The sequence below is a fragment of the Venturia canescens genome, chromosome 7 (assembly GCF_019457755.1).
Source record: "Venturia canescens isolate UGA chromosome 7, ASM1945775v1, whole genome shotgun sequence".
Classification (NCBI taxonomy): Eukaryota; Metazoa; Arthropoda; class Insecta; order Hymenoptera; family Ichneumonidae; genus Venturia; species Venturia canescens.
Genome location: NC_057427.1, coordinates 6,951,120 through 6,971,287, shown reverse-complemented (window position 1 = coordinate 6,971,287; position 20,168 = coordinate 6,951,120). Strand labels below are relative to the sequence as shown.

The following is a 20,168-nucleotide window of genomic DNA, read 5'->3' as shown; positions in this document are numbered from 1 at the left end:
TCCCAAAAAAGTTCCCCCCGCCAACGTCATTTCAGAGGCTGGACACGCGCGACTGGTGCTCTCGCCACACATGCAGCGAGCAACAATTAAAATCTCGAATTGCAAAATAAGCCGCGGAGTCCGTGTTGCACGGATTTTTATCGACGAAACTGGTTGTTATTCCCACGCTGCGCGATGGGCGCGCAAAGGCAGACTACTTTCTCCGATGCGAATGCGATGCAGCAACCTCTACCAATGCATCCACCCATCGCGGTAATCTCTTCTCGAACTATCTAATACTCGTATTGCATCGAGTCGGAATTATGCATTGAGATTCTTTCGTCAAAAGTGCTTGCGTACTGCTCCTTTCAGTTTAATCGAATCGTTTATTCATCCTGTTCGCAAGCTTCTTCAGAAACATTGCGCGACGACTTTAAATCGGGGTCGGTTCCTTCGTCGACTCAACAGCTGCTTTTTCGAAGCAATTATTTATCGGACTCGATCGTACATGAATCGTTCCAGCTCAGATTCAAGCCTGAAACCCTCAAGTCTTGCGTTTTTAAAGCAGTTCGGCCGTTCTATGATTAGTCAAGTTTGAAGCTACTTTATGTTGACCAATTTTAAGTCTAAATGATAAATAAAATTAATAAACGCTTACCTTGAGAATATTTTTATCATAAAAATCTTATAAAATGCTTTAAAAATATCATAAAAGGTGAAATTTATACTTCAACTTGACTGAGTATTAACGATCGAGTCGATACCGCGGTGACACTTGAAATACACATAACCTAGGCACCATTTTTATGTAATGGCACCGAAAAAAAGGTCACTGGTCAATTCGTTAAAAAAGCGAAGCTACTGGACGAATTAAAGCACGTGAGTCAGTCTGAAAATAATTTTGACGAAATTTCCGCGATTCCCGAACCTGCCCGAAATTCAATCGGCTGCGTTACCAGCAGTCCAACGCGATGACTGACATCCGCTCTCGACGCGCCAAAAACTCGAGTCTTTTAATCTTTTCTTTCTTAAGATGATGGATCAGTCGGTAATCACACCTCGAATTTTTGAAATTGAAACTCTTTGACATCGTTCGTCCGATTAGAATAATAAAAATGTCATCGTACGCAGCACGATCTCAAAAATCCGATGACATTTTTATTTTTTCGATCAGACGAACGATGTGGAAAAATTTCCTTTTCAAAATTTTCAGCTATCTCTCTCGCACTCACGCGGTTGCGTGATTACCGACTGATCCATCATCTTAAGGAGGGCGGATCACGAAATCAAAATAATCAGAATTTGATCAAATTTGGTGATAACATTCTTTGGCATCAAGTATACGAATACATTTTTTTTCAAATTTTATTACCACATGGTTATCGAATAATTGAGCGTTAAGGGTGAATGATACAAAAGTCGAAATAATTAGAAATTGATCAAATTTGGTGATAATGTTCAACATCAAGTGCGAAAACACAAATTTTTTCAAAATTTTCTTCTGTTTAGTTATCAAGTAATTACGCATTAAAGCAGATTTCTTATGCCCGGAATGTATACCTTATATGGAAACGCTATGCTTATACACGTGAACTTTAGTGATCAATTACTCGATAACTGTACAGAAGAAAAATCTTAAAAAATTTGTATTGTCAAATTTGGCACTAAAGAATATACTCACAAAATTTTATTAAATTCTTATCATTTTGAATTTTTTTATGTTTTTAGCATGGTTTAGCATGGCAACATTGTATCGCCTGTGCAATATATCCTTAAGATGATGGATCAGTCGGTAATGACAAACGTGAGTGCGAGAGAGATAGTTGCAAATTTTGAAAAGGAAATTTTTCCACATCGTTCGTCTGATCGAAAAAATAAAAATGTCATCGGATTTTTGCGATCGTGCTGCGTACGATGACATTTTTATTATTTTAATCGGACGAACGATGTCAAAGAGTTTCAATTTCAAAAATTCGAGATATGATTACCGACTGATCCATCATCTTAAATCGAAGTTCTTATGCTCGAGATGTATAACTGTATATATATGTAAACTCTATGCTTATACACGTGAACTTTAGTGTTCAACTACTCGAGAGCTACGCGGTGGACAAATCTATAAAAAATTATATTTTTTTATACCCTTTTAAAGAATCCATTTACCAAATTTTATTAAATTCCTTATCATTTTGAAATTTTTAATGTATTTAACATTGTTTCGTCGCGATCTACCCTCCTTAAAAGACCCGTAAAGTAATGTTTTTTTGAAGCAACGGAACCTGCGATAAATTTTCTTCGCGATATAAACTTTTCCGGAGCTCGAACACCGTAAAAAAAGTGAACCTCCGCCGTACTTCGAATTAAGAGTGTTTTTTGCTCGGCAAAAATGGGCTGAATTTTCCGCCTCAAATATTTTCTATCCTTGATAAATAGAGAATGATCATTTGGGACAAACGAGCATGAGCAACGGGGCTGGATGGCCTCGCACCTGCTGTTAACGCACACCTGACACAAGCGCGTCTCGCGCGCACGCACGCAGGGTGAGCACGCGATTATTTATTCGTTCCTCTCCGCAGGGGGGTGATGGATTCTTCGGTGCTCTAACGAGTCACTTTGTCTCTATAATTTGAACCGCGGCATTGAGCGTTTGGCACCGTCATTCTTGCACATGCGGTCAAACGTTTTCAATTCACGGGACGAGAGTCGAGCGAGTCGGAATGTGGTCGCTCCAGGGACGACGATGATCGTTATAAACATTGAGATTAAAATAAAACTTTGAATAAATTGAATGAAGAGGTTCGTCGGAATGGCCCGTGTCATCGGCGAAGCATCAAACTTCGTTGTTAGCATCGTCATTGTCATTGTTTTCTCGAGCTTTATTAACAAATGTTTTTCTCTAAAGTTACATGATAATTCCGCGATGAATTCACCGTCTCGGAGACGCCGAATTGAATTGAATTCTGCAGAAATCGTTGAGCTCCAATTACCGCAATTAACTGTGAAAGAAAAAAGGAACTCGCGAGCTCGAGCCAAGTCCGATCACGCGCGGCTCTTCGAACCGCGATGGCTGCGAATTGAAATAAAAATGCCGACGAGTACGAAAACTCGGGCTTTTCCCGGGATACTTTTCACCGTCGTTGCAGGGATTATCGGACACGGAAACGGATCTCCGTCAGGTGCCGCCGACACAGTGCGGAGAGATGCAATTCGCGTTACTCGCTCCGAGTCTTTCGCCGTTCGGTGGCAACGCTCCGGACGATCCGGAGCCCTGCATCGGGTAACAGGACACGTCGCATCGGTAACGCATCAGTGGGTTTCCGCAGTACCAACAATCGGTTCGACCGGGCTGAAAAAAAACGTGAAAAAAATACTTCGTTCATGAATCAAGCTCAATCTCAAAAAAATGAAAACACTCCGGAGAAATACTTCGTTGATCAACATTCCGCGTGCTTCCGATGCTCGAAAAAATTCGCTAAAACTGCCAAATTCGCGGAAGCGGTCGAAGAATCTAATCACACTTTTGATTAATTTTTAATCGATTTCGTATTCCAAATTCCAACACACTTGGCTCGTAGCATTGAAACTTCTCAAAAGTTGTAGGATGCTCCATTTTTTAAAATAATCAAAATTCGCAGTTGAATATTTCTACTACTCGAAAAGTGTGATTCTGTAGAATTTTTCATTAGCCCGTAGACACCGCATTGTCTTTGGGGTCACACGTTCACCACGCTGGTGCAAATTTGCAGTTGGACTTTTCGAAACTTTTTATTTCATGCACGAATGTATGGAATTAATCTAACGAGACTTTTCAGGGGTAACAATTCCTTAGAAATCGATTTAAATCATTCAAAGAATTGAAAAATCAAGTTTTATTAAAGAAAAATGGCCAAATTGAAGAAAGGAATTTTGAAGTTTGGACACTTGAAGTTTTCGTGGGTGCAAATTTTCACCAGTGTCGTGTCTACGGGTTAAAAATATCGACATACTCGCGGTAATACCAAAACTTTAATCTCGACCATGATATATTTTGGAAATTGCGATTCGATTTGCGCGTGCTGAGGTTTTTCGCTCAGTGCGAAATTCCGATGACAAAAAAAGCAAAAAATCGATCAATACCTGAGCCATTCCGAGGCCGAATGTGATCTGCGGAACGAATTGAATCTGTGGCACGAGTGACAAGCATCCGAAGCCACCGTTGCAAGGCCAGTTGGGGGAATCTGGCGAATTGGGGGAGTTGGGCTGATTGGGCCAATTGGGCTGATTATTGGGTCGATTCGGCTGACTGGGATGATTGTTGATGACGTTATTTATGTCGATATTTGTGGTAACGTTCGTCGTCGGTAATCCAGCCGCTTTGCCAGACTTGTCGGTGCAATCGTCCCCGCCGCAGGTCGTCTCGTACTCCGTTATGATCTGGTGCGTCTCTTTCATCTTTTTCAAGCATCGTTTGTGACACTCGTGAACACATTTGGAAGACTCACACTGCTCCATCCCACAGTCGTCGAAGCATCTTTTCGTTTCACCTGAAGTTCAAATAAGTTGAATAAGCGCGAGTCGCAAGTTTTAATCGCGATAGTTCGGGTCCCCGACGATCTCAAAATCGTAATGAGAAGCAATGTTTTTTACGATTTCCTCGACTAATACACGGAGATAACGGATTCGTTTTGTACAGCGAGGAATATATTATATTTCAAGAATTTTCAAAGTATTTAGCCACCCATTACAAACAGCATAGTATTTTTTGAATTTTTATATTTTTCGTCCCTTGAATTCTAAACAGCTCTATGTGGATAGCACAACTATATTTCGTTTTGTTTTCGAGATTCATCATGTCAGACTAGCACTTACCGATGAGTGTTACAATGTATTGTAAATGACAAATTTTGACTGTCAGCATAGTAAATTCTATGATAAATACAGGAATATACACACTGAATACGTGTGACGTTTTACCATAGTTTTGTTCAGGGTTGCCCGAGCATACTTTACAATATAAACATTTGGAGTGACTGAAAAGATTCTTGACTATGATTATAGAGAACTCAAGACTCTTTTTTGAATAAAAGGTATGGATCTTTTTACTGTGGTCGATAGAACAATTCTTATTACTGCTCTTCGAATTATCGGCCTCGTTTTCTCCGTGTACGAATGCACGAATAAGGTGAATAAAATAATAAATAAAATTGAGAGATTTTGAAATTTGAATTGAAACTAACGAAGTAAAATTATTCGAGTAATTTTGTTTCGGGGTGAATGAAACTCTAGGCAATTTCTGAATTTTTTACTGAACTTACCCCCGTCGCTGTCGTGGCTGCTGTGCAAGTGGTGCCTTTTCTGTCGTTTGAGGCACTTGATATAAGTCCTGTAATCAGGATGCTGGCACTGGAGCAGTAGTTTGTTGTGTTCATCAGAAGTGGAGGATTTATCGGGGGGGTCCGAAGCGGTTGGTTCGACCTCAGCATTGGCTAGAACCGTAGCTGATAGAGAAAAAACGAGAGAAATTAAGACTGGGATGGAAGCTGCGCGCTTCATGGCGTTTCCGAGCGGAAGAACATGCCCGGGTCCCGATGCAGAGTCTTTATATGACGGTGCTTAGGTAAATGACCCGGTGCTTGGTTTTTCTGCGGCGTTGTCCTTCCTCTTGCACTGCGTGCGCCCTCGTCGTGTTTGCCCATGAGGGGCATTGCACTCGGCCAATATGTCACTTATTTTCAAGCTTTAGATTCCACATCCCTTCGTTTTCTTGTACACACATTTACCTCGTTGCACCGCGGAGAAAGAAAACGTGGAAAGACACGTCGGAGGGGTCTATATATTCGCTCGCGTAGATCGACAAATTTGCACTTCTTATCTGACGACAGGAATTCCCATCTGACAACTCGGCTCGCAGGCCCCGACTATGGTCGCGTAATTATGGCGTCACTTTTTATTTCTCCTTCTTTTCTCTCTCTCTCTCTCTCTCTCCCCAACCAGCAGCCTTTTATCTGCTCATTTCTTTTCTTCGTGACCTTAAAAGCACCGCTCCTATTTTTAACGCCCGGTAAGCTGCGGTGATACGTTGAAAAATTAACATTCTTATTTGTTGTTTCTTCCTGAGGCCTCGCTTATCTCGAGCAGAGCTCTGTTTGATGTCCGATAACCCATGATCGACGTTCCTCCCGACGTTTTTCTATTTTACTTCGTCTCTCCTCTTACTGACGCCATAAAAAAGTCTCGGTGGATAAATGATTCGTTGAATAATGTGCTTGTGTACAGACCCGTGTGTTACGAATGTTTTTCTCTCGCGACTCTCACTCCGTTTATCCCCTCACATCACCGAGCTCAAACACCGTATTTCTTTCCCTTTTTCCTTGGCTGCGGACAAACCTTCCCCTCGAAAATCACTTTTTTCAGGCTCATTTATCTTATCCAATTACGCAAATATTGCCCTCGAAACAAAAATGCTCCAATTATTTTCTCCGCGCTCGATTCCGCTCTTTGTTTTCTTCCCTCGTCGCGAAATCTTGCGCTTTTGTAAACCGAGTGGAAGAGTGTTGAATGTGAGCGCGTCCCCACGTAAAGCGACTGGAGAATCGTGGAATTTGTACAATTTATAAAACTGTTTTTTTCCCATTCCCTTCTTACTCAATTTGAAGGTTTTTTTATACTTTTTACATTTTTTATAAATAAAAGATGCTGCTCTCGCTCTCCAATCGTCGCCTTTGGTCGAAGACATTTTTTTTTCGAGGTAAACATCGATGCGGTAGGAAACTCAGGGGCAGAAACAACATCGATTTTCACTGGAGACTAGCAACGTAAATTACGGTCCCGTTGCACACTCTTGTGAACTCGAAGTCGACGAAAAAAGGAAACATCGGCCAGGACGATCGATTAACTTCGAAATAAGCATCACTTGCGAGCAAGAAACCGAAAATTACTCATCGCAATCCCACCAATCACGCGTTGTGTCGTATAACAACAAGTACAAAATTAAAATATACAATCGTGAATAACAAAACATTTTTTTCGTTATAAAATCATTTATCATGAACTGAATAACTTATATTAACAATAAAATTACAAAAGTACTGAAACCAATCACCAAAAATTGAAAACTTATAAACTATGTGAAAATAAAATTATTCAATTCACTAGAAGATGGCGATGAGAAAAGCACAATGAAATTATGGTTTCGTCGATTAATAATTGATCCCAGAGCATTGAAAATCGATCTGACATTTTTTAAAACTATTACTTCTGAAAAAAATTCTCCAAAAATGGTCCCAAGATTGTCAGTTTTATCAAAAAGAATAAAAAATGTATAGTGGAACATTCGGAATTAAAATGATCGAAAATATCCGAAAGAATTAATAATTCAAGGAAGCTTTTCAATCGTTACGATAATTCAAGAGCATATCGAAACTCTGAACGAAGATGAAAGACTGACATCAGTATCATTGGTTCTGCACTGCTCAATTCACTGTCTCACTACTCGCTTCAGTTTTAAAAACATTTTTTATCGAATTACACACGGTTAAACTACGCTGGGTTAAATAAAAATGGACAACGTATACTGCGTGGATATACACATGTATTTGTCTCTGTAAAAGATTTGTCGTCTCAAAATTCGAGCCCATTTGACATCCATTCTTGACGTTCATTAAATATCGATATATCTCTACATACGTGCATATAAATAATATCATGAAATAACATATTGATCAAAGATATCGAATAATATCAACGTATTGATTCGAACAGTTGAAAATAAAGATAACGGTGGAATAAAGACAAATTCAGGCAAAAAATAGCCGGAAAAATTTGACTTTGTTGAAAAGTGGATTTTCAATGTGGAGCTTTCGATAGATCACATTATTGTTATCCTCCGCTCTCGTACGTTGTATTCATTGCTTACAGGAAAAATTATCACAGACGTCGTAAGATTCTATGGTAAAACTGTTATAGAAACTATTCAGTAGACTCGAAAGTTGTACGAATGTTTTGTTATTTTTCTAACCCTCTCAAGATAAATGAATCGTAAAATCGTCATTTTTTTCATGAATGACAATAGATTTGTTTGTCATTTTTTCTCTTTTCGTTTTGTTATCAAAATATAAAAATACAGGTTGGGAAGCGCGCAACGAGATCTCGGAAGCGGATGTTTATCGGCGATTCACATTTTTTTAATGGTAACGCATTATTTCGTTAAAGGAAATGAATTTACTTTTGTTGATCGTTCTCCTCTCTTTTGTCTTTGAATATTGTGTCGAAATGGTCGATCGAGCATATTGCGATCTGAGGTTACAATTGTTCTTTATGTTTATTAGATATCGCGTTTTTATTCTATGTGATGTGATGTGTGTTTACACTGGTGCTGGAAATATTCGCTTTAATTACCTAAGGAAATTGTGCTATCTCATAATTTGCCGAAATTTATCCAGTTCAAAGACACTTTCGGATAGTCTGTAATTTTCAATAGAATCAAACATTAGTTTCGTCTTTGTATTTCGAATGCAAAGAATTATGGAGATTTCAGAGTGACGTTATAAATAAAGAATTTGATCATTCTCACCTTCCAAAGCCATTCACGAGCGCCACGATTTCACTTCTTTCGAGGAAAAATTGTTTGCGGTCAAACGGATGTTTTACTGTCGGCTCCCATTTGTCAAATTTACCGGAAAACAAGATTTTCAACGCTGTGCCTAATCCTTGGATCTGCAATTTTCCCCACAGTTTACATTTGTCGCAACCAACGCAATCCATTATTCGCGATATATTCCTAAAGTGTTGGCGAAATTCTTCTTTCAACAATTGTGACTGGGCGCCACCGTTGAACATGACACTCTCGTTAAAATGATCCGAAAACGATCTGGAATTGGAGGAAAAAATGATTTTTTTAACGCACATCATTTCTAGGCTTACTCATCGCTCGAAATATTCGTAGCGGAAGACTCTGTGGAAAGTCATGTGTAAAAACATATTTTATATATCACAGTTGCAGAGCAGCTGTTGGCTGGATCAATTTTTTCTTTAAAAATCGAGTTTTTGAAATTTCCAGTCGAGCTCGCTATGATTGATGTCTCATGAATTTGCGATTTATTTACTTAAATCAGAGAGTTGGACATACCCAACGATGATCGAAGTTATTTACAAATTCAATTCAGGACGGAATTCAGTTGTAAAATGGAAACAAATACTGAAAACTCGTAACTTAACATTCGTTATCGAAGTAAACAATGAAAATTGAGAAGTCAGAAGTGGGAAGACGAAAAATTTTTTGTGCATGAGGTTTGCAAGTGCCAATTTTCCAAAAACGTTTTCACTGAGGTCACTTTTCGTTATTCTGAATTGTAATGAACCAGTCAACTAGTTGCATGCAATATTATCGTCAATTTTTAAGACACTATATATGATCGATCAAAATAATGATAAGTGAAAAAGGCGTATGATTGTGCGGTAATTTCAATTTAGCTCATAAAACACATCAGCGAATAGATATGAGTTATCGGACCACATGTCGATAATAAATTGCGTTCTGGCATTTATCGTTTCGATTAATAGAGCAGGATATTTTCGACAGGCATGAAAAATTATTTTCCTTATCACAAAAATTGAATATGGAATGAGGCTCGGTATGAATTCGACGATAGATAATAATTGCGCCTCGAAATATGGTTCCCCTGATAAGAGAAAAATTTGAACGTGCCGAACGTTTTGAAGGTTGTTCAGGAAAAAAATTAAAAAATGCTTTTATAAAAGAAATACAACTTGGAACATATTTTTGACGTTACTAGACGAGAAAAAACTTTTTGTAGACTGTTGTGAAGATACGAATAATTTGCAATCATATTTGTGATGAAAGTGTGATAACAGATAAATGGGAACGTACCGAACGACGCTCAAAATATCTTTGATAGCCATTCTCGTGTCGGCATCTTCAGATTCATTTCCTGTGTAATATTCTTCGTTCTCGAGATACGGAGAGGCTTTGTCCAAAGCACGTAATTCGAGCAGATAAATAAAGTACAAATTTTTCAACCAATTTGGTCCCTCGTTGCCCGTTTCTTCCGGTGAAAACCGTCTCACCAATTCTTGCAAATTTCTACCCCATTGACCATTCGTTGACACGACCTCCAGACTGTCCGGTGAGGACAACAAATACTTCGCGCACAAATGAATATTTATGCTCGCATGTAGTCCCGATATAACTCGATAAAAAGCTCGTTTCTCTAAACACATTCCTGAAACAATAATGCTCAATTATCAAAAATGTTTACCTGCATTTGTAAAGTTGAATTATAAAAGAGAATGGAGAAAATGAAAATACTTAATGAGCCAGTCATCTTGGAGGTATTCGTATTTTTAAAAAGGACATTCCTATTACATTTGATGAAAGAACAAAAGAAGAAGCTAAACTAGCTTCATCATCGAGAATAATTCAAATTGGATAGACTGACGAAGGATGCTTTACACACGATGAAACAATTATTTATTTTTCATTGTAATTCCATACCATTGACTTTGGACGACTGAATAAAATTGTGTGGCGATTTTTCGGGTCTGAAACAATTTTCCATGTAGATACTGCGCCATATTCTATGAGCGCTTGGTCCCTTGTAACCGGTGTATCTCTCAGGATTTAATAACAGGTCAACATATTCTCCAGGACTTGTTTCCATAATGCAAAAATTATCCTGAGCGTCGTCATATTGTTGCCATCTTTGGAGGTCTTTGTACGTCTCGGAACTGGAAAACAGAACATGAAAAAGTGTTAATAACCTTCGATCAATCATTTTTCATAATGATCAAATTACAGAAAGTTTTACATTTGTATGGTAGGGAGTAAAACCTTTCTTTTCCTCTTATAAAATATATTTTGAATTGATCAATTATCATAGTGTAGAATGCATTACATAATATTCTTAAATGTCACTTAAATATTATTAAAAAAAAAAATTTATATTGATTCTTTTTTCAACCCTTGTTCCAGAACCAAATTGTTAATTTTGTGTCTTTCTGTTTTTCAATACCTTATAGTAGTGTTGAGAAAACCTAATTCTTCGTTATGGTCTCTTGCTGCCTCCTCACAACTGCTAGTCTGAAATTCACTGGTATATTTATCTACTGGTTTCTCTGTCAAGTAAGAATGTCTGGGAATATCGCCCTTCAATCCGTCAGGTATATCTTTCTGAAAAGTCATTATTACATACAGTTTCAACACGAATTCCAACAATTAATTAAATTTTCTACAAAATGCATTTAATTCGTTTTTTTCTTCAAGGTGAAATTTTTCCATAGAACTTGCTATGTGAAAATTATATTCATCTTTATTTTATAGATTTTTTATATTTTCCCTGTACTCACATCTTGACAGCGTTGTATATGGCAATAGCGCATGGCACACTTGCTGTCATCGACCCAGAATGGACATTGTTGCGTTAAATTGACCTTATAAAATCTGAAATAATCCCTAACGAGAAGACTCTGGAGTCTTGGATATATTTTCATATTGTTGAAGTAATCCACCGTATCCACACTGCAACTGCAGTCGTCTATGGATCCTTTTAGCTGCCAATTTCAGAATGAAAGTACTCAATTATAACTGCTATATTGGTAAAAAATTGATGATTTTATTCAAATTTATCAATCAGATTCAAGTCAACATTAAGAAGATTTTGTTAAACAGAAAAATTCTCAAGGATTTACTGAGTACCGAAATTCTGTTTGGAACCCTATCGAAGGTCATTTACGAGTTGTCGTATTTTTGTTGTTATTTTTTGACGTGTCAGAACTACGTGGTTATTTCATTTCAATAACATACGGTCATGTCTGTACGAGTGAAAACTTTTTCAATTGTCTCCTCGAAAATAGATCGTTCGATTTCGAACAAAACAAAAAATGAATATTTTTTTACCTTGCAGAAACATTGATCCCTATTTTTAGTACTGGTACCAAAATAATTGCCATTCGCGAGAGCAAGAACGCACAATAACACAGCTATTATCGTGCTAGACATAGTGCCATAGTAAAACTAGAAAAAAATGTTTATCGTTTCCGCGTTTTTGCACAACACGATCGATTCATAAACTCAATTGACCTTGCAATTAGGTTTACAGGTGACGTTTACTATCTTCACCACTGTTCAAAAAAATATATGATTCCACTGACACTTTCGCAATATTTTAATCAAACGATCAATATTTTATTTCTTCTCAAATAGAGAAAAACAATCTTGTTCATGACCAGATTATTCTGAAATCTTAGTATTTACTCTGCGACAGAACTCGACATGTACGTTTAAACAAATGTTTTCTGTATGAACTGTTCCCGTGAACGCGCGACTCTTATCATCCTCTTTTTGACTATCTCCCTAGCCCTAGAGAAGGGGAACGTGCCACTGGACGGCACTGGACGCGCGATACACACGTCGATGTATATACGTGAGCGGGGTCACATCTCACCGACGTGACGGGGTGTTTTGTGTTTGGCTACCTGGGGAATGTGCCACATCAATTTAGTATTTTTATTTCTTTGAAGTTAGTAGAGTTAGTATAAGGATGAGAAATTAATGCTGTACGGTTGGTATTGTAGGGTGGTGTTCAAGTAAAAGAAAAAAGTATATTTTAACAAAATTTTAGTTTATTTCAATATATAAAATAATAAATGTGTTGTATTTGATCGAAGTTTCAAAAAAACAATGAAAAATTATATGAAGGATGGAAAATTGATTTCATTACCGATCGAGACCCAGCTGATTGAGAGGCTATATATACCTGCGCCCATTTCATGCATTCAAGAAATTTCTTGTGGTCGACAAACACAGTAAAATAACCGATTAAATTTCCATGATAGCACATCCATACTTAGGCGTGGCACAGTTATACAAAATCACACAAGAGCTTAATGCACTCGAGAATATTGGTTGACTAATGTTATTTACACTTACGTCCGAAAGACATAATTAGATATTTTATTGAGTAACGCTAGCTTCAAATTTAAAAAAGGTGAGACGGAGTTCAATGATAATTCATTCCATTCTATCATAAATTCGAATTGGTCCTGACTTCGATTTCGAGGTTCGGTATTGACATCAAGTTCAACAATAATACACATCCTTTATAGTCATTTGTTTTTCGTACAGGTCAACATGACGATTCTAGAATCATGCTGGTCCCCATTTATTTGGACAAACGACATCAAAACTGGCTGCAAAGCTATTGCATTTTATACAGTGGTTTGTACATTTATTTATTTTTTATTGGGTCAAGTTGAGTTACTGTTTTGTTCCAATTCAAGCTTCTATTTCAATAAATTATTTATAATCAATAATGAATCGTGGTCTCATGTTTTGTTTTATTTCTCGTTTTTCAATTATTATATTCAAACAGGCAATCAGTATAGTGCTAGCAACTTTTGTTGTTTACAACATGAGCGGCGGCGAGTCAACCCAATTGTATAATCCACTATTTGAAGCTGATGTCAGGTTATGTAAGTTTTGTGCACGATTGTCTTTAATCATGGATATTTTCAAACCGAGGGAAAACTTCTGATCTTTGTTTCCATTTGTGAAAATGTTTCAGCGATGCAAGTGGTCGGAGCTTTCTTCTTATTATATTTCTTCATGCTGATTATAAGCGCGTTCATAATGATTCGTGGAATTCATTTATGCATACGAGGAATGCTCTTACCATGGCTGGTTCTGTGGTTTCTCGCTTGCCTTTTCCAATTGATTTTTGGCTTGTGGCTGCTCGGAGGATACTACATTTATGTGAGGATTTCTCAAAATGATTTTATCAAGCCTGATAGCTACTTTTACAAATTCACCGAAATTAAATTCTTGAGTCTCTGTTTTTTTCATTACTGATTATATTTTTATGAAATTTAGCTCCAATTGGTCTTCGCTACTCTCTGCATTTGGCTCTGGATGGGCTATAACGTAAGCATCACGAATGAGGCATACAATACAAAACTTATAGTTTATCAAACAACTTGTTTAAATTGGTTGTTTTTCTTTGCAGATTTACTGCTGGCTCTGCGTCTTCAGTATGTATAGGTTTTTCGCATTGGCTCAGTCTCCGCATATTGAGCTTCTGTGGCCTTGATTAAAAAATTGACTTTTTATAGCTCGAGCTATTCTCAGTCCATAATTTGAGTATTGACTAATTTTGAGATTAGTGCCTTAGGTCAATCATTAAATTGACTAAAAACTAACAATCCATATCTTCTATAAGAGAGAATGGAAAGGAAGTTAAAATTGATCATTTTAGCTCGTTTTTTATGATAGTATTTAACACGCAATCTCATTGATCACATTTTTTTAAAAGTAATTGAAAAATAAGAAAAAAAATGATAAATAGTGACCAAAGACTGAGAATATTTTAAATCAAGACTTCCGTCCAATTTTGGTCTTCGTTTTTTACTTTCAACTCGTAGTTTCACTACCTATAGGATAGGAAAACAACGCAGTTTGTGCATTGCAAAATAATTTGCACATGAAAAAACCGCCAAAACATTTTTATTCACCATGTCATTTTTTATTATGAGAGCAAAATCGATAATTGTTCAATAATCCGAGCCTCAAGTACAATCTAATATTAATATAAATATTGTACGCTTTTTTTATTATAACAATTATATGTTTTTATAATCTCCGTGCCTTAATTACTATTTCACGTACGATTATTGTACTGGAATACTTCAGATAGAAAACCTTGTATATCATCGTCAAAAATAATGTGACTCGTTATTTTTTCTACGTTATCTGAAAAATGACTCGCGAACCAATGTATACAAATTTTTCAATACAGTAGAAAACCACTTTCTTTCTCAATAAGATATTCGAAACTTACCGTGTTTATTTTCACTTCGAGATCATTTTTCTTGAGATACAAAACAGTTGAATAAAAAAAAAAACGCACACCTTCGATAATTTGTTTTTTTTTGCACACCGTCTATTGTACAAAACCCGGTGTTACAGAACATAAAATATCCGCAAAAATATACATGTCGTTTCGCGAAAAGAAATTGATTATCGAAAAATGAGAATGGAAACAATGAAAATGCATAACTTCTCCGTGTTTTGCATGAAAAATCGATCTTTCTATTCGTGGAACACAGATTTATCTTCGTTCCGTGTGTGCACAATTAAGAAGATCCATTGGACTCATTTTGAGTTCGTTTTCGAATGTTTTTCTCATTTTTTTCTACGACTAATCTAATCGAGGACCGTTTTTATAAAAATATTACAAGAATCAAGGACACTTCCTTTCAACTTGGCTCTTGCCACTCTCTTCATATTCTTGGCTCGAAATCCACATCTGTTGAAAGGTTCCAATCGAAGCGAGTATCGAACCGCCAATCCACGCACCGAATCTTCTCTCTGCACACCCGTTCGCGCTTATCAATTTCAGTCTCATGCTCGATGGTATTCTCATTGACAAATCTCTGTTCAGGCGTTCTGGAAATCCCTGAGAAATCAATCAAACAATTTAGTGAAGATTTTTTACTCAATTGCACAACGTGATAAGAAAAATAACATGAAAAATACGATTTCGCTTGAAAGTCTCAACACTACATGGATGAATGAAAACTTCTCTGACTGTATATAAGTAAAATTACAAAATCGATGAATCTCCAATCAACCATTTTAGGAATTGCCCTAAATCTAATGTTGAAAAAAAATATTTTATGAATGTAAAATACTGTACTTGTATAAATGAATTTCCACCGGTGACAACAACGCTGCCATAGAGCGCCGGTCTAACGTCGACATCACACATTCCAACACTCGTTGTGACAATGTGACCAACGCCAAGCATTGTGTTACCGACCATCCCACCCCGCATCTGAACCATCGACGGATCAAACAATGCCTCTGGTATTCGAAACCTTTCCGACGCAAAATCCTAGTTGGAAAAAAGTTATTTTTAGAAATTCAGTAAATATGTAAATGCAATGACGAAAAATTAGTGATCAATCGGTAGGTTAAATTCCAATTGAATAATGACGAGACTAACTTGATGATAACCCGTTGGAAATTCGTACTGAACAGCGGGCACGGATGAAACGACTTTTTCGTCATATGGAGTTTCTGAAATTTGCAACGAACTGGCTTGGAAATCCTGCACAAGCTTCTTCACCATGTAATTGTGCCAGGACTTGGTCACCTCAGGAATGCCTTTTTTCTTAACCCATTTCGGTTTTTCATGGTCCTTAACAACTTCTTTGCTGCCAACCATGTATGAGGGTGATAGATCGATATCATTGTCCTGTAGACACACGAGTATTTTTCAAATTTCTTTACCGTTGAAAATATGTTTGATCCTTCGCTCTTCATTAAATAGAGCAAAATTTGTACCTGCAAAAATTGTCTGCATTGCATGCTGATGTAGTCACCGCCCAGAGGCGATTTTACGATTGCTTGAGTGAGAACAAAGCCGTCTTGCACTGGAACAGCTGAAGTATGTGTTGCGCCACTGTCAACCACTATTCCTGTGGCTCGGCCGTTTGCAAATGCTGCTAAAACTGCATTTTTAACAAGGAAGTATGCCGGTACATTGTACTTTTCAAACATTAGCTCTGTAAGCTTTTCACGTTTTGTTCGAATGTTCCATGGGGATTCGGAAAAAAGTACAGGATGGTATTCCGCATCAGATTGAATGACCTTGGAGTATGTGTAATCCAAAACCTGAAAAATGACTTATTATTCACACTATTTTTTTCAATATAATTCTAAAGTCTTGAATCTTTTGAACTGCCACATCCCATTAAAATTCATAAATGCTATGATACTCTGCTCGATTTCCATCACAATTGATAGTTATATTAGAGTATAAAAACAAGCAATGATTAAATGATCAAGTGGTACATGTATTATATTAGAACATTTGGCAAAAAAATGTATGTATCGCTCCATAATACTTTTTAAAAATTAACAAATATTTAGAAAAGTATGCAGAACCTTTTCGAAATGATCCCAATCTTCGATCATGCCTTCCTTCATGTAACTGACGACATCCATGCCTGGTCTTGGCACGTGAAGTATAGTAGTATCAATGTAATATTTGTTTTTTGATTGTGTTATATTACTGTCAGATTTTTTGTCATCAATATCCATTGGTTCAATTTTAGCTGCTGTGCCATTGCCATCTTCAGCAATGCCAACTACAGCAGGGATTTCTGCTTTCGGCGTGTCTTCTTGGGCATAGCCTACCCTAAGCGAGTGATGGCCAAGGTCGAAGACCAATGCACCAATTTCATCCCCGCCATAGAGCATTCCGCCTGACATTTTGATGACTTATTTTGTGCTGCTTGTTGATAATATCTTTAATTTCAAAAATGTAAAAACAATTATTCACAACATTCGTGCTTCAAGCTCGAGGAGGAGTTAGGATTGCAACTAAAAAATGAATGAGTAAAATTTTTGGAATGAAAAAAAACTTGGAGGTTAACCGTTGTTGTTTACGGACACCGAGCAAGTGATTCAAAAAAATTGACTAAGTTGAGACTAACAGTTCGGATTTCAGAGTACTAAACAACGAATATAAGCCTAAAAAAATCACACGAATTGGTATCTGCACACACAAGATTTGCCTGATATTTATATATTATTCGTTAAATATCGATCCAGGTTTGTGTGAAAAAAATGTACTCACTGTATTTGGATCGAGAGAGATTAACCAATAATACGTTGCTAATATAATCTCGACGAAAGCATTAACGTATATTTATAAACAACAACGAAAATGTATGAACAACATAACCTTAAAAAAAGGAGTGATCACGACATTCGCGCTTTCATTACGGACGCCACCCGGCAAACTGACGCCGTTCGCCGTTTTTATTTCTTAACACCCGTGCTTTTTCATTGGACAAATTTTTCCCGCCAATTGCAGAGAAACGTGTGAAATTACATGCGCACGGTAAGAAATAACAACTGCGATTGAATTGTTGATCGCTTATAACCCACAAGTTATGCTGATTTATCTAAGAAAATGTTTTATCCTTGTTGACTCAGCACGCTGAGGAAAAGGTTGGAAGTTGGAAAAAGAGACACGACCAACAACGTTTATTATATTGTATATTTGAAAAACACTTTACATGATCATTATTCGACGATATTGAAAATGTACTACGTCTCTCTCCGCATTGTTCGAGTTAGTGTATCGGTAAATATATAACATTTTGTAGGAAGACTTTTTACATTATGTCCGAGGTAAGGTTCGTCACGCGTCTCGCAACGTATTGTGAAATACAAGTCTGAATTTATAGTGCGTCACTTGTCGTATCCCTGCGCTGCACAAATACAGTGTGTTGAGTGTACCGGCCGTTTTGTTTTTCAACTCCAAAAACAAAAGATGCTAAGTGACAAAGAATAATTGATCAAAAAACTGGCTCAACGAGCGCATCCGTTGTTCAAGGTCCAACAATCCATTTGTAAATTCTCGTTTTTCCTATTACACCGAAAATTGAAGTAAATTCGTTCGTTATTTGACGAAAATTAGGAGCTTAGCCTATAAATAGTGTCTCGAAACTTGGATGTTATTATGATTGTCGAGAGAATGATTTCGAGACAGCGCCGTTCATTTTCGAACCTGAGCCGTTTCCAAGGGAGTCGTTATATATATATATATATATATTCATATAAAGTGCGTTCGAAATTTCCTGTATATCGTTGGTGTTAATTGTGAATAATAAAGATATACCACGCTAATTGATAATTATTTCTATTGCTTTGACAATAGAATACCCAAAGCAGTGGACAAACGATGTTCATCATGAAAAAATGAGTGTTTTTTGCATTGTTATTTTTTCAGAATGTTTTTTGTTTCTTTCTCTTCGCTTAACACATAAAATTTACAATTCTGTATGGCGGGATGGGAACTTTTTTAGTACCGCGTGATACAGAGTATAAAAGGCGTAGAAACTGACGCTGAGAATCACGATTAGGGCTGATACGAAGATCCAGGATAGAAAATTACCGTCTATTATGTCAGACGTTTCCTTCCTCTTTTTCGCTGTACTCAAATCGCCCAGAGTACTTCCTTTGCGTTCCTCCATCATTCTCTTCATGTTTGCCAATTTTTCACGAAGTTCGTCCACCGATTCCGACAATTCCTCGATGGACTCTTCGCCATGAAGATCCCTTAAGACTATTTTTTTTTTTTTTTTAATTTTTTTTTAATAATAAACGAAAAATAAATAAATTATTGGTTGAACAAAATTATCGCTGAAAATATTTGATCATAATTTTTTATAATTATTTATGTTTTTATTTTTTTTTTTCGAGTTCATCCTACTATTATTGTTTATCATCGATAAAAAAAAATTCTACTATTTTTGTCACGCTGCACCCACAATTATGATCTGTCAAAATTACATAGAATGTTCGGAAATTCCATTCGATTGATTGAAAAATGCGTTTATTATTATTGTTGTTCGCACTCTCGGTATTTTCGAGTATAATAATAATTAACGAAAATTATTTATGAATTTAAACTTGCCTGTCGTTTCAGGTATGCAAGTATGTGAAGCTGTACTCATGATGCTGATCTTTTTAATCACAAGACTGCGGTCCAGATACTCTCGTATTTGTAGGGCTATAGCGTGATAACTATACACGCAATGGGGCGAGTATTGATTTTGCAGCATCCAGTACGGGCGCGCGAGAACCCGCAGACTCACTCGTCCCTGTTTTCCCTACCACTGTTTTTTTTTTCCATGACCCATTGCCGGCCATGGGGTCTGTCTTATCAAGATTCCCAAATCGGTTTTGTTTATTGATTTCTTAACAATTATTTGGAAAGATTTTAAATAAAATTGCAGTTCTTTGATTTTCTGCATTTTTTCCCCCGAATTTCTGAATATATTAATTGGATTTTATTTTTGGTAATTATAATTGATGGCTGACAAACAATTAGCCTCGAATTATCGAATTGCACTCCCGATCAAGACAGTTTTACTTCAAAATCTCAAGGCAAAGTAATTGTGGTACACTTCAATTCGAATGTTTTATTTTGTCCAAAAACTTGACGCATTCGCCTACAAACCGGAAACGTTACATGAAAATAAAGTCGTTCGGTGTAAATCACACTTGATAAATACTTCGTAAATTTCCGTATGTTTCCGCTAAATTTCGAGTATAACTCAACGTGGAGAGGGTAAACAGTTCCGGGAATCTTCGCAACTCCGAAAGAGAACGAGCATTGCCG

General features: G+C 36.9%; 5 protein-coding genes and 1 long non-coding RNA gene across 6 annotated transcripts; 2 read left to right on the top strand and 4 right to left on the bottom strand.

Annotated features, from left to right (window-relative positions):
- Positions 1 to 1,967: 1,967 nt before the first annotated feature.
- Positions 1,968 to 5,817, bottom strand: LOC122413002 (sporozoite surface protein 2-like). Its single transcript, XM_043423058.1, has 3 exons — positions 5,274 to 5,817; positions 4,096 to 4,502; positions 1,968 to 3,325 (listed from the first exon to the last, which is right to left on the bottom strand). Exons 1-3 carry the CDS (start codon positions 5,509 to 5,511, stop codon positions 3,152 to 3,154), a joined length of 819 nt encoding a protein of 272 aa, XP_043278993.1. The 5' UTR covers positions 5,512 to 5,817; the 3' UTR covers positions 1,968 to 3,151.
- A 1,712-nt stretch (positions 5,818 to 7,529) lies between these two features.
- On the bottom strand, positions 7,530 to 12,356 carry Ero1L (endoplasmic reticulum oxidoreductin-1-like protein). Its single transcript, XM_043424349.1, has 7 exons — positions 11,873 to 12,356; positions 11,323 to 11,526; positions 10,989 to 11,146; positions 10,472 to 10,704; positions 9,848 to 10,199; positions 8,531 to 8,827; positions 7,530 to 8,421 (listed from the first exon to the last, which is right to left on the bottom strand). Exons 1-7 carry the CDS (start codon positions 11,972 to 11,974, stop codon positions 8,370 to 8,372), a joined length of 1,398 nt encoding a protein of 465 aa, XP_043280284.1. The 5' UTR covers positions 11,975 to 12,356; the 3' UTR covers positions 7,530 to 8,369.
- A 437-nt stretch (positions 12,357 to 12,793) lies between these two features.
- Positions 12,794 to 14,806, top strand: pasi1 (pasiflora 1). The gene is made up of 6 exons (XM_043424353.1): positions 12,794 to 12,962; positions 13,100 to 13,192; positions 13,347 to 13,446; positions 13,539 to 13,726; positions 13,844 to 13,894; positions 13,977 to 14,806. Exons 2-6 carry the CDS (start codon positions 13,106 to 13,108, stop codon positions 14,058 to 14,060), a joined length of 510 nt encoding a protein of 169 aa, XP_043280288.1. The 5' UTR covers positions 12,794 to 12,962; positions 13,100 to 13,105; the 3' UTR covers positions 14,061 to 14,806.
- On the bottom strand, positions 14,458 to 17,771 carry Bap55 (Brahma associated protein 55kD). Its single transcript, XM_043424350.1, has 6 exons — positions 17,613 to 17,771; positions 16,919 to 17,281; positions 16,316 to 16,645; positions 15,975 to 16,226; positions 15,666 to 15,863; positions 14,458 to 15,425 (listed from the first exon to the last, which is right to left on the bottom strand). Exons 2-6 carry the CDS (start codon positions 17,243 to 17,245, stop codon positions 15,210 to 15,212), a joined length of 1,323 nt encoding a protein of 440 aa, XP_043280285.1. The 5' UTR covers positions 17,246 to 17,281; positions 17,613 to 17,771; the 3' UTR covers positions 14,458 to 15,209.
- On the top strand, positions 17,739 to 18,296 carry LOC122413768 (uncharacterized). The gene is made up of 2 exons (XR_006261614.1): positions 17,739 to 17,879; positions 17,975 to 18,296. It is a non-coding gene; the product is annotated as an uncharacterized lncRNA (long non-coding RNA).
- Positions 18,021 to 19,918, bottom strand: LOC122413767 (uncharacterized). The gene is made up of 2 exons (XM_043424354.1): positions 19,461 to 19,918; positions 18,021 to 19,109 (listed from the first exon to the last, which is right to left on the bottom strand). The coding sequence occupies exons 1-2, from the start codon at positions 19,606 to 19,608 to the stop codon at positions 18,814 to 18,816; spliced, it is 444 nt and encodes a 147-aa protein (XP_043280289.1). The 5' UTR covers positions 19,609 to 19,918; the 3' UTR covers positions 18,021 to 18,813.
- Between the last annotated feature and the right edge of the window lie 250 nt (positions 19,919 to 20,168).